The 13,611-nt window shown below is 33.2% G+C and overlaps 1 protein-coding gene and 1 long non-coding RNA gene across 2 annotated transcripts; one reads left to right on the plus strand and one right to left on the minus strand.

Annotated features, from left to right (window-relative positions):
* Window positions 1-2,184: 2,184 nt before the first annotated feature.
* LOC127243069 (uncharacterized) lies at window positions 2,185-2,701 on the minus strand. Its single transcript, XR_007836926.1, has 2 exons — window positions 2,614-2,701; window positions 2,185-2,523 (listed from the first exon to the last, which is right to left on the minus strand). It is a non-coding gene; the product is annotated as an uncharacterized LOC127243069 (long non-coding RNA).
* Window positions 2,702-6,645: 3,944 nt separating this feature from the next.
* LOC127243060 (glycine-rich cell wall structural protein-like) lies at window positions 6,646-8,024 on the plus strand. Its single transcript, XM_051262911.1, has 2 exons — window positions 6,646-7,312; window positions 7,397-8,024. Exons 1-2 carry the CDS (start codon window positions 6,796-6,798, stop codon window positions 7,657-7,659), a joined length of 780 nt encoding a protein of 259 aa, XP_051118868.1. The 5' UTR covers window positions 6,646-6,795; the 3' UTR covers window positions 7,660-8,024.
* Window positions 8,025-13,611: the final 5,587 nt, after the last annotated feature.

A 13,611-nucleotide genomic window follows, 5' to 3' on the forward strand; every position in this document is an offset into this window, starting at 1 on the left:
TGTTATATTGTCCACCAACTAACTCAGTTCATGGATCAACCCACAGCCATACATTAGAAGGTAGGTTCCAGTCTTGTGTCTTGAAAGACAAAGAAATAACTAGGTCACAATGACACTAGTAAGGATGAGTACTGAGACATGGCTGCTACTGTCTTTAAACTTCTGTGGTTCACATACTTGTTACGCGATATGCAAATTAATCTCAATCTTCCTATGTCTGCATTCTGTGACAACCAATCCGCTCTACAGATAGTTCAAAATTCAATCTGTCATGAACGGACGAAGCATATTGACATTAATTGCCACTTCATCCGCCATCATTTTCAGAAAGGATTGATTGTTCTTCTTCATTCTTTACTAAAGTCACCTCCACTACTACTTTTCATGCTCTTCTTCCCGAGTTGAACTTTAGGGAGGTGATGGGATTGAGCAAGGCTACTCACCATGACAACGAAGAAATGAAAAGAAGAAAAAATAAAAAAAAATCAAAGCAAACTCAGCCTTAACAGATTGTCTGTTGCAACAATACAATTTTTGGTTTAAAATTTAAATTACTTTTCAAACAATACAAATCATTCAATAAATTCTTAAAGAGGTATATTCTCAAGAAGCTAGCTAATTGAGAGTGCTAACCCTAGGAGGGCTATATCGAGGTTGACCGAACTAATTAATTAACTGCAGTAAAAAGCAGCTATAATGAGTTTAATTCATATTCATTAATCCAATCAAGGTTTTATTCAAAGCAGCAGCAGCAGCTGCCTCAATCAAACTCTGCAAATATATTAGCTACTCACCAACTTACCCTTTCAAACAAAAATAAAGGCTTCTATGTAATAAAATAAATAAATAAAAGCTCCTAAATACATATGAAATATACCCTCTCCGTCACCTTATTATTCCACTATTTTTATTTTCTCATGTTCCACCTTATTTGTCATTTTCATTTTAAAAAAATAATTATATATTTTAAAATTTAAAATTAATAATTGTTTTAATTTTAATTAAATTAATTAATGATCTTATTCTTTATTTATAATTATTTATATTATATAATAACTATTTCTATTAACACACTTTTTAATTATTTACTAATTATATTTTATTTAAATGTATGCATCTTCAATAAATCGGACATAAAAAATGGAACAAAAATAATATATATATTTTTATTTAATTTGAATTCATGACCACACAGTCACAAAATCACTTCCATACTACTGAGTCATGCCATAATAGTTTATATACAAAAAATAAATTATATGTTTATAAAACATAAACGTATACTACCTCTCCCTCCGGCTCTAAGAGTCCCATTTAATTTTTTTGTGTTGATATTTGAATATTAATTATAATATGAAAACGTAGTACAAATTAAGGGAGAAGAGCAAAAATACTTCTATTAATGTTTTATAATACTATTATAATGACATTTGTATAAAAAATTATACAAATATAAAAATATTTTTATTGTCAAGTACAATAACACAAAAAGGTAAATGAGACCCTTGGAGCCGGACAGAGGAAATATATAATAGGCTTCTTATTTGTATTGAGTTCTAGCACTACCAAAAAAACTGTTTTCTATTACGGCCGGAAAATCGTAACAAAAAGCCATATTTCGTGCAATTTGCGTATTTGCTACGCCTTTGTTACGACTTTTTTCCGTAATGTGTACTCGCGTAACGAATGTTTTTTGCCACGCCACTTTTCGTAACTATTACGATCGGTCAACGCTCCCTGAAGTATGGTATTTGTTACGATGTTTGTTACGAATTTTCTCTCGTAACGAAAGGTAGATCATTCCGCGCGTGTGGCAGGACTTTTAGTTACGGTATTTGTTACGGAAGTTCCTCGCGTTACAAGTGTTTTCCATTGACCGGTTGTCAGAACTTGGTTTTTGTTACGACTATTTGTAACGGCATTGAACCCCGTAAAAAAAATATTACCTACTTGTAGTCACGAAACCGTCTGTAACAACAAATATCCAAAGACCACTTTTTGTTACGATTTTCTGGCCTTTTGTTACGGAAAAATAGCGTATTGTGAAAAACAGGGGGTACGCTGCAATTGAAATTGTTCGTAACAAATGGACCTGCTGTGATGCGTATGATACGAAAATAAATTACGAATACAAAGATTGCTATAAACATCATCATCATTACGCCCCGCGCAAACATTAATTCATATTAAAATCTGAATTCCATACCTACCAACAAAGTAAAGCAACCCATAGAACAAGCCTACTAGTATCTACACATCAACAACCTGTTCCGCAAAACGTGCTTAACAGTTCAAACACAAGTAAACAACGCAATAAGCAAATACGGTTATCCATCAATCCCATTAGGCACATTTTTCACCATACGAATTCAAACCACAAAGGTCTACGCATCAATTCCAGACATAGTTCAACAAAAACTCAACACAATCCATCCAAAGACAGGTTCGACATTCAATCCATATGACAAACGGGGCAATTAACATGGGTGTATCGGTACCAACATTTCAAGCCCGGCGCATGAGCTGCAATTGCCAACACAGAGATTACTTTAAGTCATACTTCTTATAAATTTCGGAAGGCAATACAAGAAAGGTATTAAAGTAGATCCTTACGTCCTTGTAGCTCCACTCAATAGGATCTTCGCCGACGACATCGTGAAGGGTAGTCGCCCCAGAAATGGTCGGCAAAATAAGGGGTGTGTCCGGGACTGACGCGGATGTCACGAAGACCTTGACCAAGGAAAGTGTGAACATGATTACATAGGAACGCACAGACCCAAACTAAAAGAAACCTACCAAATCCAACCATCCAAAGCCTGAACATGATTACAAAAACCATAAAATCCCAAGCAATTCGGCTACTCAAGCCATACCAACCTCCCACAACTAGACTAGATTAACAACAAACCCACTCCTTGAGAATGAATACCTCCTATAACCAATATTGCACCAATCATCCAATCCATGATCTCCAAACCGCAAACTCAAGCGCAAGGATATAACAAGCCACCAACCAAAAGGAAGAATCAACCAAAGATCACACTTGATATGTTCAATCCTCAATGCAAAGCCAACAATAAAAAAATTTACCTCCAAGAATCAAAACTATAGATGAAATCCCATGATGAGAACTAAACTCACAATATCAAAACCAGAGATGAACTTCCACTGCATCTGCCAAAGGAAACAACAAATCAAATAATGGACTGCTTGGATCAATCCAGCCTCCAATTCCATGACTTAAAGAAGCATCAAAATCAAATAAAACAAAAGTCACCAGCAACTCAGAGTTGAGGAGAATACCAGTCTAGATAAAAAATAATGAACTGGAATATCAAATGGATGCATAAGAATCCAAGATTCTTCCTTCAATGTTGCACACCCGAAAAAGCATGCTGCCAACACCAACTCTGCACACCCCTCGCACTACTCAGTTACCTGGATGACTGTCAATCAAAATCTGATTTGAAGAACTTGCCTATGCACCAACCTATTCGATCAAAGACAAACTACCATACACCAATATCAGCCTCCAACTCCATGACTTCAAGAAGCACCAAAAGAAAATAAAACAGAAGTCATTGGCAACTCAAAACTGAGGTTACTACCACCCAAGATATATGCATGAAACTAACACTTCCAAGAATGATCACAACCAAATCGAACACAAATCACAACCATCTCACCAAAATTCTCACAATCTAGAGTGGCTCAACTTCCACACACAATCAACAAGAAAGAGCAACAAAGGCCAACAACCAAAACAAAATGCAAACACCAAAATAAAACAAGCCAGGTGAATGAGACATAAATAAACCAGAACATAGATTAATTGAATCATAAACCACAATCAATTTAAAGCTGAAAATTGACTCACAAGGCTGATGTAAAAATACTTAGAGAAAAATGTTTATGCTCGTTCTCTTATCTTAACTTTTCCAAATTTGCTTTGCTGGTCTAAAGCTTCTTCTTTAATTTAGCAAACTCCTATTCCAAGAAAATAAATATATATATATATATATATTATATTTCAAACCTTAGAAGCTACCCTGTAAGAACTAAAGAAAAGAGGAAAAATGCTAGAAGACAATACATGTATAATGAGAGTAACAAATATAATTCAATAAAAGACTTTAATTTGATGCCATATCACAAATAAGGAAAAGGCCCGCAGCGAGCTGATTTATTTTGTTATCTAATAAGAAGCCTACAATCTTATCAACTCGGAAGATATATATAGTTGGTTTTGGATCAAGGGGGAAGAAATTAGCCGAATGAGCAATTGATCGAGCAGGTGGAGTGCAAGCTGAAGAGGCAGTTACGGAAGTGTAAGTTTGGGGATGGAGAGAATACCTACCAAATCAACCCGAACTTCATACTCAAGTAACTAGTCAACACCATCAACACCGATGAAAATGAACAATAATGTACATAAAAATGGGGAAACAAATGAGAGGACAAATGACACTTATAGGGCTAGGAGGGTGAGGACACCTTCTCCGTCAAGGGGATAGGTGACCAATTGTCCCTGAAGAGGCATTGGAGATGGCGATTAAAAGTCATGACACCATTGTCGGCGCTCGACTCGTAGGGCGAAGGATAGGGAACCTTTTTGATTCCCAAAACTATAAGCGAATCAACCATAACAGATGGTCAACAAAATCGAAGGACATATCGAGTACCAAAATAAGTTGGTGGTGGCTCCTCAACTCAACAGTGGTGAGCTATGACGGCTGACGAACACCTTCGATTTCACCGGAAGGATGTAGGGCTTCGGAGTCGCAATGTCTATGAAGATGAGTGGAATAATTTTTGAAAGTGTGAATATTGTATAACTAAGGATATAAAAAGCATTTGTTTTTTTTTAATTTATTTTAATATAATTAAAATAAATAATTTTTTTATTAATAAAAATCATTGTTTTCCTTTTCTTTGAATTTATTTTAATATTATTAAAAAGAATAATCTAAAAAATAAATTTATACACCATTTGTTACGAAGCACAATCGTAACTAATGTTATTTTGAACAAAGTCTACCAACTCCGTTTTTGTTACAGATTAATTTGCGTAATTAAAGAACCTGAAACATTGACCAAGATAATATTTTTTGGTAACGAAAGTTGTCGTAACAAAAACCATTATTTGTTACGATGTTATTGTAACGAACCGTCAAGCCGTGGTGAAAGACCATTTTTTTGGTAGTGTAGGCTGGCGTGGCTCTCGCCCGGGTCTAGGCCGGCTCTGTGGACCGGTTCGGCGTGTTCTTGATCATTTCATTTATTGATTTAAATATTACTATCTCCGTCCCACATACCGTGTCTGATACACTGTAAATACGGTATTTTAGGAGAAATGTAATTAATAGATAATTAAGAATGTATTAGTGAAAATAATTATCCTATAATATAAATAATTGTAAATTAAGATTAAGATAACTAATTAGTTTAATTAAAATTAAAAAAAATTAAAAAATTTAAAATGAGATTAAAATGTGTAATTATTTTCCAAAAAAGAAAAGTGACATGGCACGTGGGACGAACAGAAACGACAATGTGGACATGGTATGTGGGACGGAGGGAGTATTATATTTAGGGAATGAAGAGAAAAGAAGAGAAGAACGATTATCCGCATGCATGCGGATAATGGTTAAATTAATAATTACATGAGTACGTAGACGAGCTGCCACCTAACGCATTAATTAAGTAAATGATAGTAATAATAATATAAAAGAAGCATCGATGGGGATGGATGCACATGCATGCACGCACCAAAAGTCGTACGTGGGATCGCTTACACACACATATATAATATATATATATATATATGGAATGACTTCTGTACTTCTTTCGAACAAGATAGATAGATCGGTGGGGCGTTGAGGGATTGATTAATGATTAATAATAAATTAAATTAAATTAAAGTAAAACAGAGGCCAAAGGAAGAGGAAGAAAGACTCATCTCTCTCCAGCATTAAGGTGGTTGAGGGTTAGGGAGATCGAGAGAGGGGGCATTAATTAATTATTTATTAATTAAGGTGGAATGGGACCCCTCCCTCCTTTCCTATTCAAATAAAGTCAGAGTCAGTACTCCACTCTACGCGCATTGTCAAACTTTTACAACTTTGATTATACAAACCGGGCCGAGGACCGGACAATACATACATACAATCGGTGAGTGAACAAGGGTTTCTCTTAGGAATGGTGTCGGTGTCAACATAATCCTGAAAGATCAAAAGAAAATAGATTTTTAAATATTAGTATTATATTGAATTGTAGTGAAAAAGACAAACATACCCCTATTAGTTGATGTAATACAAAAGTAATGATATTTGTGTAATATATTGTAAATTGAAATGGTAAGTAGATAGTACCATCACTAAATTAAGAAATAATAACTTTATTTTGAGACGAAGAAAAAAAAAATTATAAAAAATAAAAGAAAATAGTACTTATTTAATTTTAATAAAAATGGCAGTAGGCACATGACAGAGTTTTTTTAGGCTCAGTGCCTCAACTACATGCATTTATTAAAGGATGGGGCCACAGCCACCAGCTTCCTCCTCCGCTCCAAATCCATTCGACATGCATATTGCATACTACTACATTACATTAAATTAAATTAATTCCTTGTCGCTCTATAAATTCACTCACCAATCATCTCTCGCTCAGAGCCCACAACTCATCCCATCCATCACCACCAGTTACTAATTACATATATATACATACATACATACATACATTGGCCATAGCTGTAGAGCAGGTAGCTTGTATCTAGGAGTTCATTGGATTGGATCCATGGCGGCTCTGAGGAGTTACAATAATGCTTATAATGCCAATGCAGCTGCTGCTGTTCTTCTGGTTGCGTTGTTGGCGTGTTCATTTGTAGCCCAATTTGACACTGCTTGCGCTAGGGATCTCGTTCAGAAGGATAATCTTGGATTTGGCGGAGGATTGGGAGGCGGAGGCGGCGCCGGTGGAGGCTTTGGCGGTGGTAAGGGCGGAGGATTTGGTGGAGGACTCGGAGGCGGACATGGGGGCGGTGCTGGTGGTGGATTCGGTGGCGGAGGTGGTGCTGGCGGAGGATTTGGAGGCGGAGGCGGTGCTGGAGGTGGATTCGGGGGAGGACATGGGGGCGGTGCTGGTGGAGGATTCGGTGGCGGACATGGAGGCGGTGCCGGTGGGGGATTCGGGGGAGGAGCTGGAGGTGGTGCCGGCGGAGGATTCGGGGGAGGATCCGGGGGTGGCGCTGGAGGAGGATTCGGCGGCGGACATGGAGGCGGTGCTGGTGGAGGGTTTGGGGGCGGAGCTGGAGGTGGTGCCGGCGGCGGATTTGGAGGCGGCAAGGGCGGTGGATTTGGCGGGGGCAAGGGCGGAGGGTTCGGGGGAGGCGCCGGAGGTGGTGCCGGCGGCGGATTTGGAGGCGGTAAGGGTGGTGGATTTGGCGGGGGCAAGGGCGGAGGATTTGGCGGAGGTGCCGGTGGTGGATTCGGTGGCGGCAAGGGCGGAGGGTTTGGCGGTGGGGGTGGAAAGGGTGGAGGAATTGGCGGAGGTGCCGGCGGAGGCGGCGGATTTGGAGGAGGCGCCGGCGGGGGATTCGGTGGTGGCAAGGGCGGAGGATTTGGAGGCGGCAAAGGTGGAGGGTTCGGTGGGGGCCACTAATCGGATCGGAACTCAATCCGATCGTACGGCGGCCGTACGCATGCTACTTCAGCTTGTTCTTCTTGATCACATCCATCCATCCATCCGTATACCAACACTAGAGAAATAAATAAAATATAAAATGATAATGATCATTAATTAATTAAGGAAAATGGAAGTAATTAAGATTAAGGAGGACATGTCGTGCATGTTATCAGAGAATTAATTAATTTATAATATAATATAATATAATATAATTAATGCAAGGAAGCTAATTAAGTGTGCGTGCATGCATAATGATATATGTTCGCGTACATCCGCTTTCTTTCTTGTACTCTGTTTTGTACGTGTAACCGGCCTGCCCTGTAATTTGGGTTTTCCTGCTATATGTTATTCTCGGATTAATGAAATAATGAGCCTCACACACACACACACACACACATTATATATAAAAAGATGCAGCTGATGCATCAATCATTATCAGACCAACCAGCAGTAAAAATTTGGAAGGACAAAAATATTAATTATTTTTTTATCGATTCAATATTATTATTATTTTTTTTTGATAATTTTTTTTTCTAAATTTTACTATTTGTACTCTATATTTTTTTTTTCACAAAATATCTCATCAAACATTATTCTAATACAAAATCCAAACTATTTTATCTCAAACTTAATCAAAGAAACACACCCTTAATATTTTAGAAAAAAATTCAACAAAATTACAAAAAATTTAAAGCTAAAATTGTAAATCAACAAATGAACAAAATTTTTATAATTTTTTACATTATAAGATAAAATATGCAAATTACTAAAAATATATATATATATATAATTTTATTATTTTTACCCTAAAAAATACATATATTTTGGAAATTGAGGTCAGCTGTACTCTAGCCTCCATGTAGATTCGCCTGGTACTCATCAAGGGTGTTTTTCTTTTAAGTGGGTTCGTAGAAAATCGGTTTGAGTTTAAATTTTAAGATGAATTTAAATTTTTATATTTTTTTAGGTTAGTAGGTTTGATTTGGGTTTTAGAATTTTTTTTATATTTATTGATTTGATAGGTAATAAATATGTTAATATAAAAGTATAATATATAATATATATAATTTTTATTAATAAAATTAAAATATATGAAATAAATAGTGAATTGTATTGTATAAATAGTTTTTAAAATTAAAATAATAAAATTATATAAAAAAATAGTATGAATTTTATATTATCGACAAAATTTCTTTATAATTCTTATAAAAATATATTTCTTTAAACTATTTTACAAAACAAACAATTTCATAGTTTTTATTGGAGAATTAAAGAATATATATATATATTGAAAAGAAAAAACAATAAAACAAAAAATAACAAGTAAAATAGCCATTACTACTAGTAAAAATGGTTGATGGAAGAAAAAAAGACTCATAGATTTAGATTTGCCCATTCGGTTTCGACCGTCGGTTCGAACCGCCAGCAAACCGCAAACCGTTGGTTCAAACAGCCGGTTTACGGTTTGAACCGGCGGTTTAGTTTTTTTTTTTATATCTCCCACCGTGGCAGAAGCAGGCCGCAGGCAGGCGCATAGAAAAAGAAGAAGAAGAGGAAAAGAGGAGAAGGACCGAGGTCAGAAGAAAAAAAAGGAAAGAAATGAGAAGAACTGAGGAAGAATGAAAGAGGAGGGAGAACCTGTTTGTGGGGGCTCAGGCGCGGCTGCGGGCCTGGGGCGTCCGTGGAATGTGGATGAGATGCCTGATTAGACATTAGGGTTAAATTATGTGTATTTTATGATAATATCATTATATTTATAATTAAAATTTAAATATATAACAATAATAATATTAATACATATAAATAATTATTAATAATTTTGAAAAATAATAATACTATTAATATTTTTTTATTTATATTTTATAATTTTTATTATATAATTATATATAATTTAAATTATTTTATTATCTATTACAATATTTTTATAATTTAATTATTTACTATATTTATTATTTTAATTATTTTTATATTGTAAAAATTTAATTAATTATTTATATATATGATTTTTATATAATAAATAAATAATAAATATATCTAAATCAAATTAAAATGAAACTTAATTTTTTTTAAATAAAATTTAAATTTTTAGAAAAATAGAAAATAAAAAAAAATATTAAAAATGAGTATATATAAACCGGCGGTTCAAACCGTAACCGGCGGTTTTTAAACCGAAACCGGTGGTTTATAAACCGTAATCGAAACCATCAAATCGTAACCGAAACCGTCATTCGGAAGGTTCGGTTTCGGTTTGATATTTTGACAAACCGTAACCGACGGTGTGTAATCATAATCGGCGGTTTGAACCGTTTGAGCAAGTCTACATAGATTCTTGATTAAAAAAACTAAAATTTAAAATTAAAAAAAAAAAAAAAAACACTTTTTTTTCACTATATTATTCTAGGGAGAAGAATGTGTCGGGGTGGGGTAGGCGAAGTTTTGCGCCTATTCACACATACACAGTAACTAGAACCGTTTCTGACATGTCAAGGGCTCAGAGCGAGACTTAAAACAAGGGTCCTAACAAATGTTTATCTATTTAAAAGTTCTCTATAACTATAAATTTTGGAACAAACTTAATTGAAAAGAAAATTAGACAACAAAAAATCTAATTCTAAAAATTTTACATCAACTCTACATTTGAGATCATATCATCAAATTCATTGGACTTATATACTTTTTTCATATTTAGGTTAATCACCAATTTTATTACAAAACTTTATTACAAGAGCTATTTCCATCGCATGCCTACAAAATATAAATAAAAATACATAATATATTACATAAAATTACCCCTCCTAATATTTTTAGATGCAAAATTATTAATAATATTGTTAACTACAATAGTTTATAGCATTTCTTTTCAATAGATAGCATATATAAATCATTTAATCTTTCTTGATATGTTAAGCTCAAATAATTTTTAATTATGTTAATTAAGAGAAATTTCTTTTAGCAGATGTTAGTGTTTTATAAAATGTTCGTAAAATTCGATATGCAATTGAAACATTTGAATAACAATAATTTGCTCTAACATATTCAAAAATTTTAATTGGTTAATTTAAGTTATTCCATAAAATAACTTGTAAAACTTTTAATTAGTAACAAAATATTTTAAATCACCATCATATTAATCATTATGAGATAAAAATATTTGAAGAAACAATACAATAGTTTCTGAACTTATTATAATTTAAGGATTTAAGTTTTTATTTATTAAAAAAATAAAAATAAAAATCTTAAAATACTATTAAATTTATATAATTGTTTGAATATCTCGTTTAAGGATGTAATAGACATATCTATACACTAACTAAAAAATAATTAATTTTAAATTATTCTTCGTCAGATTGTATTATACTTTCATTTTTTATTTTCATATCTAGCTTTCACAATTCTGTTTTTATTTCTATATATACATTCCTTTAATATAGTATAGAATATATATATATATATACACACACCAAAAGTCATAGAATTTTGGACCCCTACTGAACTGGGCCCTAGGCGGTCGCCCTCATGGCCCAACCCCAGAGACAGCTCTGGCAGTAAAAACACAATATATTTTTTCAAAATTGTGTAAAAGAAACATATTTCAAATCCTTAGTATCACCCCTCTCCACCCAACCCTATTGTCCAAAGTGATATATATACATAACTTATATATATAACTTGTATATATATTTATATATACAAGTTATGTTTCCAACATGTTAGTTTTAAAGTCTTCTTCTCCTTCTCCGCTGGATCTACTCTTATTCCTTTCATTTACAACATAACCTCAAGACCATTTCCACCCTTCAAGTCTTTTCAATCCAAATAATAAAACAAAACATAAGAGATACTTAATTTCAACTCAACATGCATTCATGTCACATAATCTTCCGAGGCTATCAAATTTTCGGCATTAACACTGAAATTATTCCATCCAAGAGGAATCCAACTAAAAAATAATTATCCATGCAACTTTATCTCTTTGACTTACAAGCTCAAGCTTATAGATAATGTCTTTTTATTCAATTAAATAATTGTTTTAAATAATGTTTCAGAGATTATTGGTGAACGCACATACCAAGATCCCATCGTAGCACTTCGAATTGATTCGGATCCAAGATCTTAATTAAAATGTCTGCCAAACGCCTTGCTGTCTGCATGTATTCAAGGATGTACACTCTATTTTCTAAATCTTCAACAACCTGGCGATGCGATTATAGGCATGGATAATTAACTATTCTACCGTACTTCTGCAACCGTGTCGAAAATTTAGCTTAAACAATTCAAGTGTGAACATAAAGAATTTGAGTGATGGTGTGGAGAAATATGATAAGAATTTTATAAGCTAAAATAAAATGCAAGAATTAAAAGAACATGGTGAGAGAATCAACTTGCTCGCAACACAAAATTTAAAAAAAAAAAAACTCATTATTAAATTAGGCAGAAGTATGAGAGAGAAAAAATGGGGAAAATGGAGTGCTTTGGTGTATAAAATGATGAGTTGTGTGTATGGTGTCAAGTATTATGATATATACAATGAAATAAGGTATTTACAGGGAAAATAAAAGCTTTTAGAAGCTTGATGGATACAACGACGCGTAAATAACTACATATAAAACAATTACTAATAACTATTTAAAAATTTCTAACAAATATCTATCTTTTAGAAGGTTATAAAATAAAATAAAATAAAAATAAAGCAACTAAGAATTGGATATGTATAGTGCATGAATTAAATAGAACAATATGGAGGAATGTGGAACAGTAAATGCAACAAGAAATTCTGTGCAAAATTAATGTTGGCGCTGATTGGTTTAATGCAGCAATAATTCCGTGCGAATTAATTGCAAGAAGAGTTATGGCTCGAGGACTTTTACGTTAAAATTAAATATTTAAATATCACATAAATACTCAAGAAATACATCAATTAAACTAATTTATACACCAAAATAATTATAAAATATACTTAAAAATTATTAAATTAATATTTTACATACATGATGCAATAAATATAGTTATTAGAATATATTAACATAAACAATATCAAAACTTGACATAAATATATAATTATTTAAATAAATATATGTTATAAAATATATCAAAATCAAGAGTTATCATGAGATTGCAAATATACCTTTATTTTGTTATATTTTGTTTATATAAATTTTGTCCATCTACATTCGCCCGCAATAGAAGAGAGGAGAAGCCTCTTCGATTTCTTATCTTGGATTGCAAAAATTGTCTCTTTCATCGGTTAGGTAGGTTCGTTTTTTTTTTTAGAATTTCTTCTATGGATGTTAAATTTTATGGAAAATTTTTGTCGTCGATTCGATGTTCTTTTCATTTCGGGGTTTAGGGGTAATAACAAATCTGTTGGGTTTAGATCTAGTAAAATTTTTAGTTGGGTTAAGATTTAACTAGTGGAAAAATCATTTTGTGATTCAATGTTTGTCGCATTTCGATGTTTTTCATAATTCAATTTTATGAAATTCAATTCTTAATTAATTTTTTTTTTTGTTTTAGAAATTTATGAATGTTACAAAAGAATATACTTTGGTTGTGAATTTTTAGTGTTCAAAAATAGTTTTTTTTTTTTTTTTTTTCATTTGGCAAAGTAATATTTGAGTTAAGTATTTGTAATTTTGGGTATGTGTTTCAAATTTTTTATTTGTTAATTAGAAGTTTCATATTATTATAATAAATGTTCTTCAACACGGGCAAGTCTAGGTCTTGAGGCAAATGTGATAACTTCAAAGTCAATGTTCGATCTTTCTTACAAAGAATGTTTAATTTAATTCAAAACCGACTCGAAGTATTCTGAATCCCTTTCATATGCACAATGGAGACAATTCGGAGTGCCGAGTCTCAACAACAATGTGATCAGAATTACAATTTTGAAATGCAAAAAATCGGGCTTTGAATTTAGAAATCAGGTGC

The sequence above is a fragment of the Andrographis paniculata genome, unplaced genomic scaffold (genome assembly GCF_009805555.1).
Source record: "Andrographis paniculata isolate CXL003 unplaced genomic scaffold, ASM980555v1 Contig89END, whole genome shotgun sequence".
Lineage (NCBI taxonomy): Eukaryota > Viridiplantae > Streptophyta > Magnoliopsida > Lamiales > Acanthaceae > Andrographis > Andrographis paniculata.

What these genes read in the sequence shown, in the direction of transcription:
- LOC127243060 (XM_051262911.1), top strand. Translation starts at nt 6,796, where the DNA reads ATGGCGGCTCTGAGGAGTTACAATAATGCTTATAATGCCAATGCAGCT. An exon ending in GTTTGGGGGCGGAGCTGGAG is followed by an intron (nt 7,313 to 7,396) that starts GTGGTGCCGGCG and finishes GAGGCGCCGGAG; the next exon opens with GTGGTGCCGGCGGCGGATTT.